Genomic DNA, 21,737 nt, shown 5'->3' with positions numbered 1-21,737 from the left:
GTCTGCAATCTATCACACGCATTGAGAGGCTATTCCTCCCACCGGAGCGGACGTGGAAGCTATCATTAGAATTGGTTCTTTGTTTAAACGGTTGTGGGTCCATCTGTTGTGTGATACGTACGTGCGGCGGCGTACCTCGTGCAATATGGAAGACAATTAAGAATCTATTAAGAAGAAGATAATTAGGAGAATCAACCTTAATACGGACATGGACGTGCAAATACCGCCAACTTCGTTTGTCAGGAATAGCGTTGAAAATGTTGGAGAATTAAAGAAGAGTGTGTGTGAGTGTGTGGTGTGAGTCCTAATAATACAATTATTTTCAGCATTAAACTTCGCAGATGAGCGTCAATTAATTACTAAAGGTAGGGCAAACCGCCTATGAAAAATTTAACCACAAAAATGAAAGAAAAAAAGAATCGAATTACATTACAAAGATGTCTAGTAAATAAGAGTTCAATGCTTTGCGAAATGAAAAAAATGATGTTATGGATTTGATTTCAAATGGCAGGTGATTGTGCATTTTTTTCGAGTTGTATAATATTGAACTTTTAACTAACTCTGAGCGTGGGGTAGGTAAATAAAGATCTTGCTCCGCGTTCCTGAGTGGATAAGTGTTTAATTTATATGGTTTTGTAACAAATTGATCGCTATTTTATGGCAAATTCTGAAGCTTTGCAAACCTTAATCAAGCCTTAACCAAAGCACGTGTGTTTGGAATTTTGGGTATGACTTAACAGGACAGAATCGGGCAAAGCCTTAGGCAGATTTCTGAAATGTAATATATATTTCCTTCGGCCACACATTCGCTTTACCCGAACAGTACAGCGTAATAGATTCTTAATGTCATATGAAATACCAAAACTATTGCAAACAACTCTGGAGAAATCATTGGAGAATATTTTATTTATTTTGTATATTTATATATAGATTTCTTCTTTTTCTGTCTCCAATTCGAAAATTGCTCGAATAAAACCCATCGATTTGCGCGTTTATATTTTATTCTTAATTCTGCTGCCGGTATTTCCCAGCGAAATTTTATACGTTTTAGCTCAATTGTGATGCAGCGAGATGCGACGCCAGGCTCGAGACGGAAGTGCAAATAAACGAGACGATCTCGCCTCTGTGCATCCGTGTATATAAACTGGGACTAGTTTGAAAAATTACACGGCATAAACATATTTCAAAAAAGTTACAGGGAATTACATAGCGCTCTACGGCCGGCGCGGCGTATCCGGTCTTCCCTATAGGTTATTGATTTATTATTTTTGATATTTGCGGGTTGGGCTTGAAATGGAATGGAACTGTAAAGGTCTTATACAGGGTGGTCCGAACTGTATTCCGGAAACTTTGGCAGCATATTCTCCAGATAAAAATAAGTAAAAAAGTGTGTATAAATGTATGTCCTAAAATGCTTCGTTTCGGAGATACAGGGTGTGGAAATTTAATTTTTATTTCGATTTTTTTCAAATAATTTCTGAAGTAACGTCAATATTTGGATGAAAATTGGTATCTGGTAGTTTTTTTGACAGGAGACGTTAAAAAATTGATTTTTATGTCAATATGTACCTGTATAAAATTACTGAAAAAATATACATTTGTGACGTTTTTTACGTAAAAAAGGCTCTTGGTAAAAATCGCTACGAGTAATGGTTCTTGACATATTTGGAACCGAAATTAACAATACCTGTCATTATTAACATAAATTAAATATGTTGACTAAATAGTTATTAGACTGAATTCATAAATTTGAAATGTTTTTGTGCCAAAGGTTCCATAGAACCTGTTTGACCATCATTTTTTCGAAAATAAAATAACATTAATATAAAAAAATAAAAAGTTGCCAAGTTTATCATTTCAGTCAAAAATCCAATCTATTCAATATGTTCATTTTTTTCAATAAAGACATGTATTGACTATTTTCATTCTAAATATCTTGAGAACAGTTGCTCGTAGCGATTTTTACCGAGGGACATTTTTTACGTAAAAAATCACGGAAATATATACTCTTTCACTCAGTAGTTTTATACGGGTACGGACAAAAAGTTATTACTCTTCAAAACACATGTAGGTGGCGCCCTCTGCAAATAGGAGTTATATTAACATCAAGATCAAATTTCTCATGTCAAAAAACTCCCAATTTTCACAATACCAATTTTCATTCAAATATTGACAAAATTAATTGGAAAAAATAGAAATGAAAATGAAACTTCTACACTCTGTAATACAAAGTGTAGAGATGCTATCTCCGAAATTAAGAATTTTAGGACATGCATTTATAGGAACTTTTTTACCGACAAAAAAAATTCCGGAATACAAGTTGTACCACCCTGTATATAAATAATGTCTATACATTTGTAGCGTGTTTGTTTTTCAAAAAATTCGGATATTTAACCATTAGCAGAAAATCAATTTGTCAGTGATATTTTACTAATAAAACACATTTATCATTTTATTTTATTTTACTTTTTTTATTTTTTTTTTTTTTTTTTTTTTTTTTTTTTTTTTTTTTTTTTTTTTTTTTTTTTTTTTTTTTTTTTTTCTTTTTTTTCTTTTTTTTTTCTTTTTATGTTTTTTTTTTAATTTTTTAGCTTTCTTGTCCGTTAGGAAAATTTGTTTTATTGGTAAAATATCACTGATAAATTGATTTTCTTCTAGAGGCGAAAACCAAACCCAGAATTTTTTTGAGAAATAAAGTCCGCTATACAAAACTTAATTTATCTTAACTTCATACCGCTTAACAGTGAAGTTTGAGGTTTTTTCTTGTGGATACCGATTACTGATTAACTTAATGATTCACCAATCAATTTGATAGTTGTCATTTGTTGTCAATGTTTTTTCTAGATTTGAATATGTTGACTATGGTTTAGCTTTTGGCATTCAACTGGTGTTTTTAAAATAGGGGCAAGTAGTAATTGGTCGAAAAAAGTCTTTAAAGTTTATTAATATATGAAAAATATGGAATACACAAAATCCGAATTACAAAATTAAAAAAAGAAGAGTCATTTAGAGTTTAAGCCAAGTACATATAACGTTATGCATGAATGTGTCTTGTTTTATAATTATTCAGTGAGCAACTTTTTCCAACAAAAAGTTAATTTAATTTAAATTGGTTTAAAATCCATCCTTATTTTTTTATCTTCTATTCATTCTTAAATATATCTCTAGGATCTCCCAATCTATATCTTAGGTATTAAATTATTAGATGCATTATAAGTATATCTATGTTTACGTCTAGTTCTTTACTCAGTAAGTTTTCTGTGAATTCTATTGCCAATATTTCGACAGTTTACTTGTAGAAACTAGCAGAATCAATTTACGTGACTGAAAAAGCACCTTAAGCCTCCTTTATCAGTACAGAGATTTTCTGCTTCTTTCTTCTTTAATTTCAAACTTTCTATTCCAGAAAACTAGCGGACATCTCCCGATCGACCAGAGGCGTCGTAGTCCTCTTCAGCGACCGTCCCAGCGCAGTGCGCATCCTCGACGACGCCAAGCGCCTCAACATGATGGACGGCCACTTCGTCTGGATCTGGATCGACACGGCCGCGTCCATCGCCATCCGCAACGCCACCGAGGACCCCGGCAACGTCCCCGCAGACCACGAAACGCCCCCTCCGCGACACAAACGAAGTGTTCTCTCATCTACTGACGTTCTCGAAGACGTCCACGTGAATTATTTGTTAAGAAACGACCATTTTCTTTTGTTAAACCGTAACAGCGCAAGCGTAACAAGTTCTAAAAATGCCGAGATGAACGATGCCAGCGTTGCGGCGCAGCAGCATCGGGCGTATTATAGTGCGCAGCCACGTAGCAGTAGTAGTAGTAGGGGCGAGGGGGAACTGCCCGCGGGGTTGTTGGGGCTGAAGCCGTTGCCGGTGAAGGTGGACAGGCACTTGGTGAAGGGGGCGGTGAGGTTGCTGATGACGACGTTGAAGACGGTGATCGCGAGGTCGCCGCAGTGGGTGGTGCAGAGCGTCGCGTCGAACCAGTTTGTTACTAGTTGTTGGGACGATGTGAAGAAGGATTCCGGGTTTTCCATGGATTTTGGAAGGTGAGTAAAGTAATTGTAAAATTTTAATGGGATCTAACCTATCGTTTTTTTTTGCGTGGAAGAATTGTAAACAAAGTTAACAGCGATAACCAAAAAGTAAAGAGGCAACAAAGCAATGAGATTTTTGAGTGTCCGTAGTGCGGTAGACAGATAACATCACGTATCGAGCTTTTCAGTCACAGAGAAGCTCATGAAAGAAAACGTCTTGCGTGACCATCTTCTGATGCGTGTCAAATACTCGTCAGCGAGTAATGGCAGTATGTATACAGGATGTCCCAGAAATAAGTGCAAATATTTTAACTGGTAGTATAGTTCAACCCCAGAAACACGCCTATGAGGTTTTTTTGCGAAAAAAAAAATGTTGAAAATTTAAAATTTTTCTTGACATTTTCCGGAAAATTTGAAAAAACTTTTTAGTGCCACTTGTTTATTCACCTGAGATTTCTCTACGGTGTATCTAAACCTTGCAGTGTTGCAACCTCCTATGTTATCCACATTCTACATAGTTCTACATTTATAAATTTATAGAAAAATTTCTACTCAAAAATTAGGAATGTTAAATTTTTATCAGTGCTCATTATTAATAATTATTATAGAAAAAAAACACATTAATTATTTTTAGTACTTACCCTTTCAATGAAAACTTAACAAAAACCACCGAAAATTAACTAAAACATTACGTTTATGACGTTTACGAAAATGATTCATCATATTATTCACAACCAGGTCACAAAAAAGAAATTCCTAAAATGTTTATCGTAATTTAGAATTCAATATTTGTTTTCTTTCATGTTTCTCTGTTTTATTTGAACCACTGATTTACAAAACACCTTGAAAAGCGCACATTACTTTGAATACCGTCTCTTATCGCCACTTTACGAACTACTTTCAATCTAAGACATGTTTCACTCAACAATTTTAAATACGTATTTTGTTTTTTCGCTATTTTTTCGATGTATTTTGACAGCCCAACCGTCGCGCGTCGACCAAGAGTGCCACGTGTGAACTGGTCCTTTGAGCCGCGCCGTCGTGGCAGGCTTGCGTCAGACGACAATGTTAAGCAACGTTGCCGTAGTTACAACAATTTCAAATTCAAGACATTCGAAGCAATCAAATTTGTATTAACAGAGAGACATGAAAGGAAACAAACAAAACGAAAATGAATTGATTATTCGTCGGGTTGTTTTCGATATATTGAATTCTGAATTACGATAAACATTTTAGAAATTTCTTTTTTGTGACCTTATCAATAATCAATTCATTTGTGTTTTGTTTGTTTCCTTTCATGTTTTTCTGTTTTATTTTTAAAATTTAATCAGTATTTGATTGCTTCGAGTGTCTTGAATTTGAAATTGTTGAAACTACGGCAACCTGGCATGACGCAAGTTCGACACGCCGGCGCGACAAAGAAGCAGTGAGCAGTTACCAACCAGTGATGCGTGGCTGTCTTGGCCGATGGTTGGGCTGTTGATGGAATTGTCGAAATACATCGAAAAAATAGCGAAAAAGCAAAATACATATTTAAAATATTTAAAATTGTTGAGTGAAACATGTATTTTCTTAGATTGAAAGTAGTTCGTAAAGTGGCGGTAAGAGACAATAGTTCTCAACATTCATTCATTCAGAAAGATATTCAAAGTAATGTGTAATGTGTGCTTTTCAAGGTGTTTTGTAAATCAGTGGTTCAAATTGTGATGAAGCCTATATGAAAATAATGTGTTAAGTTAAAAATGGGGACTGTTATTTTAGCAGTTTTTATAATAGCACGTACATGTAAAGCAGCACAATGAATGTATTTTAGTTAAGTGTGTATCGAAAAAGAGAACCGTCACAGTTACATCGATCTGTCATAAGTATCTTTTTTAATGTTGGGTAAGTTTTTTAATTTAACTTTTAAACATTTAACTTTTAATTTATTTTATGTAATAATATCACAATCTTAAAAATGTAATGCATCTCTGCAAACTCCTCAGGTGTTGTGATTTTATGACTTGCTTTTAACATATACTTTCTTGTCCCTATGGCAACACAGTGCGTCGAATTAACTGAAATCCGGGCTTGATCCGGGTAATTGGATGTAGTTGGCGATATCTGCCGGCGGTCCTCAAAATGTTGCGATTATTTTTTTAAATTTTCAAAGTTAAATAACTCGGTTATTTTCAATTTATTTTAAAAATGGTAAAGAGAAAATATGTTTATTTTGACCAGATCTACCACCCCTTAAAATATCTGCACTCATTTCTGGGACACCCTGTATAATGTATATACATTATCATGTTACATTCCCTCATGTCATACAAAATCACTTCGAAATACTCCCAAAATCTTCTAATATTTCGATGGACACAGAATTTTTGTCGTCGACACTAAAAACTGAATATCTTCAATTGTTCAATTTTATTTTATGATCGAGTACTTTAAGAAAGAAGAACTTAGGCGAAACTAGTGGAATAAATTAGTGGTTTCAATTAGCGTAGAAATTTGTTCCTCTGATTTCAATGTAAGAATATAGAACGTCAAAATTAGTGGTAAACATTTTCAATTAGTAGAGAAAGTTATCAAACTTTTAACTTTTTCACTAATTATACTTCAAAATAAGGTGCCTGGTGGCGTAGAGGTACAGGCTCTCGTCTACCAATCTGAAGGTAGTGGGTTCGATTCCCACACCCGGCATTTCATCAGCCGACTATTTTTATTAAAATAAAAAGAGTTTGGGTACCTAGGTCAACTCAGCCTTAAATGAGTACTTGGGATCTACAATCCTGAGGTAATAATAGGCGGTTGAAGCGTAGTGCTAGCCACATTACCTTCCTTGTATACCGAACGGCTTTAGTATAGCAAGCTGTACAGGGTGGGTCAAATTCGACGCTTTTAAATGGAAACTCCCTTTTCTATAGGAGATAGACAAAAACTAATATCGGTGTCTGGAGCTCAATTTTTGTCAAAAACATGATGGTGAAAACCGCATATCGATATCTGTTACCGTTTCGGAGTTACGGGGTGTTTTTCAAAAATATGCATTTTTAACAAATCGCTGTAACTTTTTTGCTATGGAAAATTTTGTATTTATATGAAAACATTTCCACAGCAACTTTTTACGTAGAATTTAATGGTTTAAGTATAATTTTTTTAAAATTAATAATTTAAGAATTATCAACAGAAAATTTGATTTTTTATATGGGACAGCCTGTATATTTTTAATTTATTGAAAAGAATTTAAAATTACCTTTCCAAAAATATAACACACTTGATATTTTGCTCGATTCCTCTTCGAGATATAGAGTATATAAAAATTTGCCCGCTTTAAATAAGTAGGCTTTGAACGGCACCGGCTGTAATGCAAAAAAATTCTAGCTGTGAGCATCAATTAAAACGAAAATAATATTTGCTATGAGAGATGCAGAATTTTATAACAATTTAAAATATATTTAACCAACATCAACACATTTAAACTAATAAAAATAAATAGCAAACCAAGACATGAGATTTTGCTACAAGTGTTCGACAGAAGTTAGGTATGGACAGAGGGGGCGGTTTTTGAACATTTCTCGCGGAATTCATTAACTCAGTAGGGGTGAAAGATACCCTCTCATAACTTCTGAGTATTTTTAATTATGTCTAGATTATACGGAAGAATAAGGAACCTTTATTCTTCCGCAAATATATCCATAGGATTAGATCCATGGGCACTAAGTCAGGCGGCCTCGACGGCCAACGGCTGGGATCTTGGTTAGCTATCCAGTTATTCTTGAAATTGGCTGCAAAAATTTGCTGATAACTTCAGCGTTCAGAGGCGGTGCATCGTCTTGCTGGAAAAATATGTTTTCGTGTTCCATTAAGGGCATATCATCAATAAAGGGCCCAAAGCCTACTAGTTAAAAGTGACGAACTTTTAAAAATTCTGTATTTCGAAGAGGATTATAACAAAGTATCAATTATGCTATATTTTTGGAAAGGTAATTTTAAATTTCTTTCAGTTAATTAAAAATATAGAGGGTGTCCCAAATAAAAAATCAATTTTTCTGTTGATAACTCTTAGAAATCTTTTCAAAATTTGCGAGAAATGTCATTTTGGCCTTAGATTATCTTCCGTCAAGAAAAATTGTGGTTAGAAATCAAAAGTTGATTGTTTTACAAGCTAAATATTAGGCTTTCTCTATGGATACAACTGACTAACGCAAGCTGTTGCTAAGATATTCTATTACTTTTAATTCTGTTTTTAAACATTGTGAATGATCGTAAACTAAAAAGTATAAACTGTACTTGAAACCACTAATTTATTGCAATAATTGCTAGGTTCCGAATGAAGCTTTAGTTTGTGCAGCTCAAAAATTTGGCTTGAGAATAAAAATTTGTCTCGTGTTCATTGTTAACTGAGCGTTACCACGGTTTTAGATAGCTGTGAAGTCTGTTGGTTAACTAAAAAACTAAATTTAACGTCAGAATTTGTTTATGGAATTTGCATTTAATTGTGGTGAGTTTTTTTAAGGTAGTTTAATATTGGTGCAGTTTGGTTTAATTAATAAATAAATAATAAATTAACTGAGAGTGTAACTTGTCCTTTAGGCTTTCTCTATGGATAAAACTGACTACAGCAAGCTTTTGCTAGGATATTCTATTAATTTTGATTGTATTTTTTAGACATTGTCAATGATTATAAACGATAAAGTATATACCGTGCTGGCATCTGTTACTTTTGGGTCGGCATTTACATGTGTGGAAGTAAATCGCATAGGGATCTTATTAAGTCGGAGTGAGAGAAATGCGACCGACCGACGCGACGCGCGACGGTGTGCTGTTGCGGCGTTGCCGATACGCCTTTGCCTATCAAGTAAAGTAAAATCACTATCGCAAACCGCTTATTTTTAAAAAACTTTTTTTTCAAGAGATAACTAGATAAAATCATTAGACATGTTTCTGAGCATCTGAAATGAAATTATAAGGATATCGTTAGGGTGTCATTTTTTATAACGAGAAAACGTCAGTAATCGCGATAATTTAAAAACTCAACTTTTTAACACATAACAGGCCATAATTCAAGAACCACTTTAGATATTGAAACTTTTTTTTATTTTCAAGATCGGATATTTTACAATATGTTTACATAAAAAAAATTCGATAAGGTTGTTTTTTCCATTCAAAAATTGTAAACAATCCATCCATTTACTTTTAGAGCATAGCAATTTTCAGCAATCGTGTAATTTTTTTATTGATAAAGATTTTTACTTACTGTCTACAAAGAAAATGCAGCAGAAATATTAACAAAGTTCTTGAAAAAACTACAATCTATTATTTCTAATAGATTTCGAGATATCGATTTTTCAATTCAGAGTTCTAATAGCGCGCCCACTATCGAACACCCACTCAATTCCACTTATTTTTACCAAAAATGAAACTGTTTCTAGCTTGCACTTAAAAACATTCAAGCTATAGGCAAAAATTACAACGACTCGTTAATAAATAAACAAATTAAGTATCACGAGACGTAATTAAATCGTGAAGCTAAACGCATGACGTACACCTTTCCCTAGAACTTTAAGTACTGACAGAGGTATTGATTGGGTCGACCGGTCAACTGCGACAAATCTGCTATATCCCCTTGCACGTCTCTTAGCGATGTGCACAGTTTCTCGGTTTATTTCATACGTTTGGCAACGTGTTTACTGTCCTCTCTTTGTTCAGTACATTATAAACGTATTGTACTCTTCTTACATACGGAAATCTCGACCCAAGACTAACCTTTGCCAGCCTTTAGTATAAAGTATAAGGTTGAAACCACTTATTTATTTCACTAAATTCGAGGTACTGAATGAAGCTTTAAGTAGACAAATTAATTAATATTATAGGTAAATTAAATGGTTCATTGAAACTGGGAACATTACTTTACGTGACAGGATAATGACTAAAGTATGCACGATCACATGTATGAGCCTAGTTTATTAAGTACGCCACTCGGCAGGCACTGTTAACAAGACACGTAAATTAGTTTCTGCATACCGTAGAGTTGTTGCTCTATTTTCTCAAATTTAATTGGTTGGCATGATATTTATTGAGGAGCGCGGTCACTATAGATTGGCAAGCCGCCAAATTTAAAAATCTAAGGCCAGCATTACACTGTCAAATTTCTTTGTCAAAGATTTTATTTTATCAAAGGATTTGACAGTGTATTATGTGTGATTTTATCTTAATTCTTATAAACTTCGTGGATAAGTAAATTCGCTTCATTTTTGTTGAAGACACGTCGGCGACATTCGGCTCTCTGATTATCTTTCTCTTTAACAAACAATATTTTAATATAAGTCTGTTTAAAAAACGATTTTAAATATAAGTTATCTTGATTTTTGAAAATATGGAACATACTTCTTAAGTTTTTTTTTTCTGAGAGAGTTCTTTTAAGGATAATACTGTTTTTCTATTGCGGACAACTTCACATATAACACGTTTATTATTCATAATATCTATTTATCCACTAAATACAATACAAATACAAACTTTCAAAAAGAACACAAATCTAAAATATTTGTCGGAAATCCAACCTCTCAACTCCAAAACAAAATCTTTAACAAAAACAGAAACAGTTTACAAAAAGCACAAAAAGTGACATTAATTATTTTTTTATTAAAAGATTAAAATATGTTTTGGAAACTTTGATAGCATATTTTGCAGATAAAAATAAGTAATCTATTGTAAATAATTAGAAGAATTATCAGCTAAAGACACTTTCTAAACAAATCTCTCACCGACAAAGTCAAACAATTTATCCCCTCAAAAGACAAACGTTTGACAGCTAACTTTACTCCCCAAGCCCCAGAGCAAATAAAACTCTTTCTCAAACTGTGGCAGTATTACTATTCGCTTGGTAGTAGAATTTCTAATGCACGATTTGCAGAGAACAGTAATATTATCTCGAACGGAATGGCTGTTTGAGAAATATAAAGGGGTTTTAAGAATGCTCTGTTTATGAGAGGCGAACTAGTAATAAAGCAGATATGGGAAGATGGCTGTAAGTGTGTTTTATGAGACTTTTTAAATGCGATTTATAACGTTTTTAAAATATAATAGGTTTAATATTTACATAAGGCGGAATATGTGGTTTAACAACATTAAGAGACAGAAGTTTTAGAGGATATTAAAAGAAATATTTAGAGAATATTATATTATTATATCCACGCTGGCATGCTTCTTATTAAATTATCAATATTGTCTTGGGGTATGTTTTCCTATTCTGCTAATACTGCATCAATAAGCTGTGCAAGATTTCCTGGATTGTTTCGACGAGCTCTAACCCTTCTTTTGAGCTAGTCCCACAAGTGTTCGATAGGACTTAGATCTGGTGAACATGCAGGCCAGTCCAAAATTATGACACCTTCCATTTCAAGACATTCTCTAATCACTCTGCTGGTATGGGAAGGTGCACTATCGTGCATGAAGTTAAAATTACCCCAGTTGCAGCTCTCCAAAGACTAACGATTAGTTCTAGCACCAAATCAACAGATCTCCTATTCAGAACTATTGGCAATTAGGACCATGTCGTACGATTGTTATAGTGAAGATTATAAAACTGAATCTCTAATTATTATTAGAATTTACTCAAAATAGTGATCTATTAATAGAATATTTATGAGCTCAGGATATTAAACAAAGAATAAAATAGCTTTACAAGCAACAAACAAAATTATGCAGGTAGAGTAGTTTAAATAGAAACATTTTTGGCCTAACTGTTTACAAGCTTTATAAAAATACAAACAACGGCGAATCATAACATTTACTGTTATGACAAAGCTATCGAATAGTTTTGTCTCGAATTTTATCAAACAATGCAAAATCAGGTTACATACATTTTACAAATTTACGATAACAAAGTATGAATTATTTATTTTGAATTTTATTTCTTTGTCAATTTACACGAAATATATAAAACAGGACCGATAAATATATTATTGTCGCTCATACGCCAGCTTTATCATACATTTTCATTATTTATAGGCTATTATAGCAAGCTATAACTATAAATATAGGGCACTTCCCGAGATCCTGCCGTTAGATTTTGTGGCGATATTTATAACGGATTCTGTTTGACATTGTAAGGAAATGAGACAATATTGTTCAATTTACATTTTAAGCAACATTTTAAAATATTACAAATTTTTATGGGTTATACCGGGGGCGTCTCAAAAGTGGCTCACCCATATAACTTTTATATTTTTTCAGATAAAAAAAAGAATATTTGGTATGTTAGTATATGACATAAATTAGGATTGATTAGCGTATTCAACTCTTTTCGGCCACTTCCTGTTTCATCGGAAATGACTACAACTTTTAATTTTTAAATGGCACCCTCGATATTTTTTACTTTATTCGATAGAAAATGACACTCTGAATGGGTGACATATCATACGTCAACTTTTGACATTTTTGCTTAAAACAAAATTATATTTTAAATTTCAATCTAGTGTGCCAGGGATGCTTTAAAACACTAATTCTTAGTCAAGGAACCTTGGAAAAATAGGTTTGATCGTCTAATATTTTTAGTGTCTTGTCCCGGCCGGTTAAAAGGTGCCCAAATCGTATTTTTAGTCATATCTCATTTTTTCAAATGGAACGAGGGTGGCTCATTTGCATATTTGGAAAAGGCATTTTTTGCGAATAATTTGGTACCACATACTTGGTATTTCAATTGGGTCAAATTGTCGTGATGAACCTCATGTTGCAATTTCAAATAAACCATATTCAAAAATGTCAAAAGTTGACATATAATATGTCATTCTATTCAGAGTGTCATTTTATATCGAATAAAATAACAAAATACCGATGATGCCATTTAAAAATCAAAAGTTGTAGTAATTTCCGGCGAAACAGGAAGTGACCGAAAACAATTGAATACATTTTCTTTTAAAGGCTATCGGTTCTTTAATTATCATTTTTGTATAGTTAAAATCTACTCTCTGTCCTGTGTTCCATGAATGCTGACAAATCTTAGATTTGTGAAAATAGTCTTGAATATTCTTATTATTATTTCTTATTTTATATTCTTCATAGTCTTTTAAATAATCTTTATGTTCTTTAGTTCAAACATTAAACGGTCTGGTTATTTCACCACTATATAATTTCCCACATTCACATGGTATTGTGTATATCACATTTTTTGGTTGTTCATCAGTGTTTATCAGCTTAGTGTGGATCATGATGAATCTATGTGTATTTTGTGTTTTAAGGAATATTCGTGTGTTATATTATTTTCCTGTCCTTGTATATTATTGTGTGTTGTCTTTGTTGTGTGTATTCGGTCTATGGTTTTTGTTTAATATTATCCCAAGTAGCAAAATTACGTTGTTCAACGTAATCACAACGTCGCCAGGAGCAACCCAACGTTGCCGGACAACGTCGAAGCGACGTCTAAGCGACCCATATTTGCACCAAAATGGTGGATGTTTTTACGGTCGTTACATCGTCACCAACGTTGGCGAAGTTGTTTGTGGCGACGTAGTACGTCGTGTGTTAAAAGTTGTTTTTCATGCCGATTCGCGATATTTTTAGGTTAGAGATAAAAATATTCGTCGTCAAATATTACCATATTCAACCATGGGGAAACCAAAATGAATGATGTATGAATTAGAAATGGAATATATTTTGCTCCATTAAGAAATAACTAGATGAGTTTAACTTCGACAAATCTGCAAAGTTTTGAGATGTCGGCAATCGAAATTTATTGACGAAGATTAGTTTACTGTTGAAAGTGACCATGATACTTCGAAATATGGCCAAACCCCTTTTTTATTTCCTAGTTTTAATTTTAAAATTATAGTTTACTTGGTTTTTTGTTTAAGTTTGAGACAAATATATGAAATCTATCAGGAAAATTAGCTTACAACCCTAACAGATACAGTTTTTTAACGAAATTCGCAGTATTTTGTAGTTTTAGATATTTTATTCGATTCGTCCACAACGCACGAAAAGATAAATCGTATTAAAATGGCGGAGTTGCCTAAGGCAACCTTTAAAATACCAATATAATACATAAGGTGCGGTAACCGACCTTTGGGTCACCTATGTCAACCTTTGGTTCAAAAATTGACACCTGCTTTGACGAAATAATACCTCTGAACCCTACGGACATCTAGGAGGTAAATAAGAAAATTCCTTCTTACAGTGCTCTTTTTTACCTAGGAAAAGTCCAGAGACTAGCATGTGTTTGCATCACAGGAGCCATGAGAACCTGTCCAACAGCAGCAATGGAGGTCATTCTAGATCTAACACCACTGCACATTGTCATTGGTAGATATGACAATGATTAGAATGGTCACTAACGGAATTAGTACTGGGAGAATTGTCAGATCAGGGGCTTGGAACACCTTCAAAAAGGAAATACCACTTCTGCAACTCCCAGTGGACGATATGCCAAGAACGTACAACTTTGACAAACATGTCAATGTAGTATTGAGCAATAAGAAGGATTGGAAGAGCGAAACGCTTGCCCAGCAGTTAAAAGACCATACCATAACTTGGTATACTGATGCTTCCAAAACCAATACGGGAACAGGGATCGGAGTGTTTGGGCCGAGAGCTAATTACTCCGAACCAATGGGCACTTACCCTAGTATCCTACAGGCAGAAATCTACGCTATCGAGAGATGCGTACAACTTATCTTAGATAGGAACTATCGGAAACAAGAAAAGCCATCTTATCTGATAGTCAAGCAGCGTTAAAGGCGATCAACTCAGTATCAATCAATTCGAAATTGGTCAAAGAATGCATAGAGAAGCTGAATAAATTAGGCAAAGAAAACAAAGTCCTCCTACACTGGGTGCCTGCTCACCAAGGGATAGAAGGCAATGAAAAAGCAAATAATCTAGCTAGGAAAGCAGCGAACACTCCACTAACTGAACCAGAACCGTTCTGCTTTCCAAGTGGTAACCAACTCAAGGCGGAACTCAAGAACTTGGAAGATTCCATCCGCAACCTGGAATGGAAATTTTCCAATGGTCTAAGACACTCGAAGAAGTTTCTGAGGGCTTATGATGAAGAAAAATCACAGATCTTCCTGGGTCTGAGTAAGAACAATCTTCGGATTGTCACGGGGTTTTTAACAGGACACTGTCTCCTCAACGAACACCTCAGTAGATTGAAACTAAGAAGAAACGGCGAATGCAGATTCTGTGGGGAAGATGGGGAAACACCAGTACACCTCATCACTGAGTGCGCCGAGATGACAACCATTCGTGCCATGAATTTGGTACGACTGATATTGGAGATGGAGAACTACCCTCTATAAAACCGTCCCAGATACTGGCTTTTGTCAAAGCCCTGGGACTGTATGATGAGTTATGATTCAAGAAAGGGGGACACAATGGATCTGTAAGGTCGAAGTGATTAACCCCCCTCCCACTCATTCTAAAAAAAAAAAAATTCTACCTAGGAAAAATAAAATAAAGAAGAAAGCTGGGTTAGCCTTTGGTGGTAGTGGTCACATACTCATTAATAAGATCGCTGACATTAGATCAGTATTTCTATTTATTTATTGTTAAAAAAGCTGTACAGGAAGTATTGTTGATCTTACCACTCCACGTGCATCAATCGGCAGCCCTTTTATACCACAAGATGATAATCTCGCTGACTCTCTTCTAAATACTTTTTCCTTTTTCTATAAAAAGTTGTATAGTATTTATATACTTTTTCCTATACATCTTCTTTTCGCTTTACACAGTAAGTACCACAGAAAAAATAGCTAACCAATTCCACAAAAAATTCGCTTCCACAACAAAAATCGATATCGTCGCGCTCGTCGCCGTAATCCAACGTAGTAATTGGTTATAATTTTGAAGTTGCTTTGGGTCGTTTAATGAAACGTTGTATTACGTTGTAGTTAGCATGTACTTACACTCGTAATATAAAAGTACGTTGCACAACGTTGTACTACGTTTGTTATTCTGTAGTACAATAAACATGCCTTCTGGCGACGTAAAGACAACGGTATAAAACCCCACTTCTAATAACGTTGTGCCCAGAACGTTTACCAACGTTGTTAAGGGTCAAAATATACAACTGTTTATGTGCAACGTCGTAGCGACGTTTTGGCTACGTAATTTGAGGTTTGGGTATGCATAGGGCAGGGAAAAGTACAATTTCAACGTTGCGCGTAGTTAAAACTAGTCGGAAGTCGGAATTTTGTTACTTGGGATGTTTGGTTTTTGTCAAAATATTATGTTTAATATTTTGCCAATAAAAGATGGCGGATTCTGTTAAAATAACAAACAAGATAAGTTACATTATATAAAATACGTGACCTAGAAGAAATACAAATTTTATTTAATATAGTGTGAGAAACCGAAAACAAAAGAAATTAAAATTAACGGCTTTCACTAAATAAAACAAACACAATAGATAGATGACGTGAGAGCGATAAAATCTTTATGCTGCGCCGCACACCAATAGGAACGAAGAATGGGAACTTTGGCTAGAAATTTCTGATTGTAGTCATTTTTATTTTCATTTCTATTCTCTAGACGAGTTGGCAATTTTTATCAGCCATTTTTCGGAAAGTGTAGAAAAATTGCCGGATACGAATCAAGAAAAATATGATTTATTGCGATTTTTATCTTTATTATTGACTTTAGTTACATTAAAGAAAATATACAATATACAGGATGGTCCGAACTGTATTCCATATATAAAAATAAGTAAAAAGGTTCATATAAATGTATGTTCTAAATTGCTTAGTTTCGGAGATACAGGGTGTAGAAGTTACATTTGTATTTCAATTTTTTCCAAATAATTTCGGAAGTAACTTCAATATTTGGATGAAAATTGGTGTCTGGGAGTTTTTTGGCATGACAAATTTGATTTTGAGGTCAATATGACTCCTATTTGAAGGGGGTGCCACATACATGTGTTTTAACTATTTTGAAGAGTAATAACCTTTCGTCAGTAATCCTCACCAAATTAAAAAAAACGTTAAGAACTAACGATACAGTCCTGGTTAATACACATTAATAACAATAGTAGAACCAATGATGTTAAAGGAAACATCTGTAATAATCAAGTATACAAACAGAAAAAATATTGTAAAAATTACCCTAATACTTTGTATTGCCTCCCTTTGATGCTATAACTGCCTGTATGTCCGTTCATACTGTCATTGAGGCTGCATATGTCATATTGAATTATATTTTCCCATTGTTCTTTAAGGACCAAGCGAAGTTTATTTAGTAAAACTGATACCGCTTCGCGACCTCTAACCCTCGCGCCAATCATTTCCCAAACAAGGAACATGATGGGCAGTTCATAGTGGTATATAGTTCACAATAATCACCAAAGCCGCCTTGTCATGTTAGATAATAACTTCAAAAAGAAATGGTAATTGAAAAAATTGCAAAATGCTGGTGGCAAGTTCATTTAGCTTTTAAAAATTAGGCATGTATTGACATGATTCAAAAAATAAAATACTCAGGAGACATGGTTCTGACCGTAAAATTATATTTTAGGAAAATTTACACACGAAATTATTGCACAGGGTGTTTTAAAGTTAAGGTAAAAAAACAACCCCTCGATTAACATTGTATAATATGCCAAATACTAAAATTTATAAAAAACTGAGTTTACGAATTGAAGTTGACATAATTATATAGAGCTTTCTTAAAAATTCATGAAAATAGTGCTAAAAATAACAAAAATATAACACTTTAAATTTGACTAAAAATTTCTCCGTTGCGTTCTTATGCATCTGAGTGTATACAGGGTTGTTCACCACATACTACACGGAGTATTGTAGCTAAACGATTATATTTTTACAAATTGTAAGTTTTGGGTTCGTTGAAGCACTATTAGATCTACAATTTAAAAATATTTTTACAAGATACAGAGTGTCCCAAATAAATAAAAAATATCAAAGTTGTATTTTTTAAATGGAACACCCTGTATATTATTGCATTTTTAGTTTCTACGATTAAAATAAAGGTAAATTTGATTAAGGGTTATTACACTTAAACCTTACCGTTTTTGAAATATTTTCAATTTTGTAAAATTGCAGTATAAATTTTAAGGCTTCATTTCTCAGAGGGTATCAAAGTTTTTAATACTAAATATTTATTGAAGCTAATTTATTGATCAGTTATTGTGTTGCAATAATAAAAATTATACTACCTTATACAGAGTGTCGAAAAATTTATTTTAAATAATTACTAGCTTTAAACGGCAATAACTTGTTTAATTTAAATGGATTACCCTGTATATTTTATGAGAATCAGATGCATAATTTAATTGTCTATCAAATTGTATTATACCACTTTTTACCTATCCCTTCAAGTTTTCGTAGAAAATGTATTTTCTTATAATTTAGACCTCATATATCAATATACCTATGGAATATTGACATTTTAGATTGTTTTTAAAACAACAAATGTACAAAATGTACAGGCTAGTGATATTGTCGTTTTTAGTAAAACGATGATATTACTAGCCCATTTGTATGCAAAAAGAAAACTATTTAAATCTTTCTAAAAGAGTATACCATTAATTAAATATACCACCAGTATTTCCGTCCAAATACTAATTAATTACATACTTAATTGTGTTCGTTAATAAATTATTCTAAATAAATGTGGATTTGAATCAGAAATCAATATAATAATAACTTATGAAAATGAACGTCTCTGTTGTTATAAATAAGCATTTGTCAAAGAATGAAATATCATTATTAAGGTGTTAGTTTTTTACCACACTGACTAATACACATAAAAAATTCAGTTTTTTAGTTTTTGGAGCAATTATTATTAATCAATGCAAACAGTCAATTAATGTAGTTTGAATACTGGAATCATATTAATTGGTCCTCTTTAACAAATATTTAAACAGATTTTTTTATATTTTAATGAAATAAACGAACTATATCGACAATGTTAGTATCTGTACTCTTTAAAAATTTGGTACTTCTTTAAAAATAATCTAAAATGTCAGTATTCCATGGGTATATTGATAAATTAGTTCTAAATTACAAGAAAATGCATTTTCTACAGAAGCTTGAAGAGATAGGTAAAAATGGTATAATACAATTTGATAGACAATTAAATTGTGCATCTGATTCTCATAAAATATACAGGGTGTTCTATTTAAATTAAACAAGTTATTGCCGTTTAAAGCTAATAATTATTTAAAATAAATATTTAGACACTCTGTATAAGGTAGTAAAATTTTTATTATTGCAACACAATAACTGATCAATATATAAACTTCAGTATATATTTAGTATTAAAAACTTTGATACCCTCGGAGAAATGAAGCCTTAAAATTTATACTGCAATTTCACCAAATTGAAAATATTTCAAAAACGGTAAGATTTAAGTGTAATAAACCTTAATCAAATTTATCTTTATTTTAACCGTAGAAACTAAAAATGTAATAATATACAGGGTGTTCCATTTAAAAAAATACAACTTTGATATTTTTTATTTATTTGGGACACTCTGTAACTTGTAAAACAATAACTTGTAAAACTGTAACTTGTAGATACAATATTCCGTGTCGTATATGGTGAACAACCCTGTATAATTAAAAATTTTCTAAACTAGAATAAGGAAAATGCGCATCATAAATCTACAAATTACGACAATACATCGAGGCTTTCAGACTAATTACCGCCCCGCAACAACGGCTTTTCTAGATAATTAAGCGTGAATGACTATATATCAAGGGAGAATTGCTGTATTGAGGAAATTCGAGTTTTCCCAAGACTTCGCTCAACTCTCGCACCGTCTTGCTGCTCGCGCCTGGAAACTTTACAGTTATAAACGCATTTGCTTAAATCATTTTTGAGATAACTTCGTTACTGGCAGATATTTCTGGTGGAATTTATGTTACTTGATTTAATTAAAAGGTGAAGATGAACTCTGGAACTGGGATAAATAAATACAGAGACCGTTACTTAATTAGAATGCTATTTTAAGATAAATATCAAAGAAAAATTCAGAGTTTATTACAATATTTTCATAACAAAAAAGAATTCGTAAAAACTATTAAAATAAAACATGTGGATTAATCTTAATGTGTTCTTTTAAAAGGTTTCGGAAATTTTTTCTCTAAAATTAAATGGGAACTTATTATTTATTATTTTTAAAATTTAGAAATTATTTGATATATTGTAACGTTTTTAGTTCGTTACATGTCTTTTTTATATATGATATATGTGATGTCTGGCGTATCGTCATCGGATTCCGTATCGTTCAGGACTGATAATTTATTTGGCACGCTTGGCGTAATTTTTACGTTCCCTAGTCGCCAACCCTGTTATCGTTTCACTGTCCTGTGGAGGCGCGCGCTGTCAAAATCAGTATACATTTTTAAAAAATCTTAAAATATGTAAAAAAACAAAATAAAATATACGTGTTTAGGCGTTTTTTCGGAAACTTTACCGTTTTTTAAATAAAAAATACTGTAATATTTGAGGGGTGGTTTCACCCTCTTGGAACTGGAATTTCGAAAAATCCCTTCTTATCGAACCTCTGCACCCTAGAATCATAGTATAAGGAAACTAGTAGTTTTACTCCTTGTCAAATCCTTTGTTCTTTTTCTGCCACTTTATATGACCTTGTTCTCGCCTCCGTAGCCGACGACGTAGCTGTATAGTCGTGGTCTATTAACTAGGCAAAGTATAGACGTGGCACTCGCCATAGTTTCACAGATATGTATTTAGGAAAATATGAGTTCACAATAAAATAAAATAAAAAAAAATGATCATCGAGTAAAAACTCGCTTGAAAACAGAATATTTTCACATTTTGTCTAGGTAACAATTCCTCTGTATCTGAAAATCTTCTGATGGGAGAAATGCGGAAAAAATATATAATGACATACATATTTTTATATTATTATCTATTTCAGAGATTTTCTACGACTTTTTTTTTTATTTAAAGCAAGTTTAATTTTCTGTAGATAACTGGATTCGGCATAAAATTATGCTATAGTACACTGTCTTTATTTAAAGCATACTGCGGTGTTGCCAATCTATTTCTTATTTACTAAAAAACTTTGGTTAAAAACATTATATACGAAAAGTGGCAAAAAACTAGAGTGAATATAACTTTATTAATACTTTGCTATGTTTTCTTAAACATGAAGGATATCGGAATAAATTCGTGTAGAAAAATTTACTTTATCGTATACAGGATATTTTTTATGGCGTCACCAAAATCGTAATATTTAAAAAATGTTGTATCTCATTTTTATTAAATGCAACACCTTGTATATTATTTTTCTTTTAGATGTAGAATTAAAAGGGGAACATTTTTTGACAAGACAAGACAGACGAAGATCATATTAGGTGGCTTTGAAAAAAAATTACTGTTGAAAGAGCCATATGTAATATAATACTGCGAATATCTCCGACAGCGGTAAAAATTTAGAAACACTTTAAATTAATAAAAAAATGTTCACTTTTTAATTCTGCATCTAACAGAAAAATAATATACAGAATGTCGCATTTAAAAAAGTTGAGATATACCATTTTAAATATTGCGATTTTGGTGACGCCATAAAAAATACCCAATATAGAATAATGTATATAGAATGATGTAAAATAATAAAAAAAATCAAACTAACTTTATCATAACTTTTTTTGTGACACTCTGTATATAACAAAATATTTTAGGATACACCCCTTTATAAACCTTGAAACATATGAAAAAAACTTTTT

At 32.7% G+C, this 21,737-nt stretch overlaps 1 protein-coding gene across 1 annotated transcript in view; it reads left to right on the top strand.

The window, feature by feature from the left end:
• Positions 1-21,737, top strand: part of LOC115890746 — a 125,544-nt gene that overhangs the window by 28,043 nt on the left and 75,764 nt on the right. Inside the window, 1 exon segment of the mRNA XM_030911069.1 lies at positions 3,407-4,054. Within this exon segment, the coding sequence (XP_030766929.1) occupies positions 3,407-4,054 (648 nt within the window).

Source organism: Sitophilus oryzae, unplaced genomic scaffold (genome assembly GCF_002938485.1).
Source record: "Sitophilus oryzae breed Bouriz unplaced genomic scaffold, Soryzae_2.0 scaffold_910_pilon_pilon, whole genome shotgun sequence".
NCBI lineage: Eukaryota > Metazoa > Arthropoda > Insecta > Coleoptera > Curculionidae > Sitophilus > Sitophilus oryzae.
This window is presented reverse-complemented; position numbering and strand designations above follow the sequence as displayed.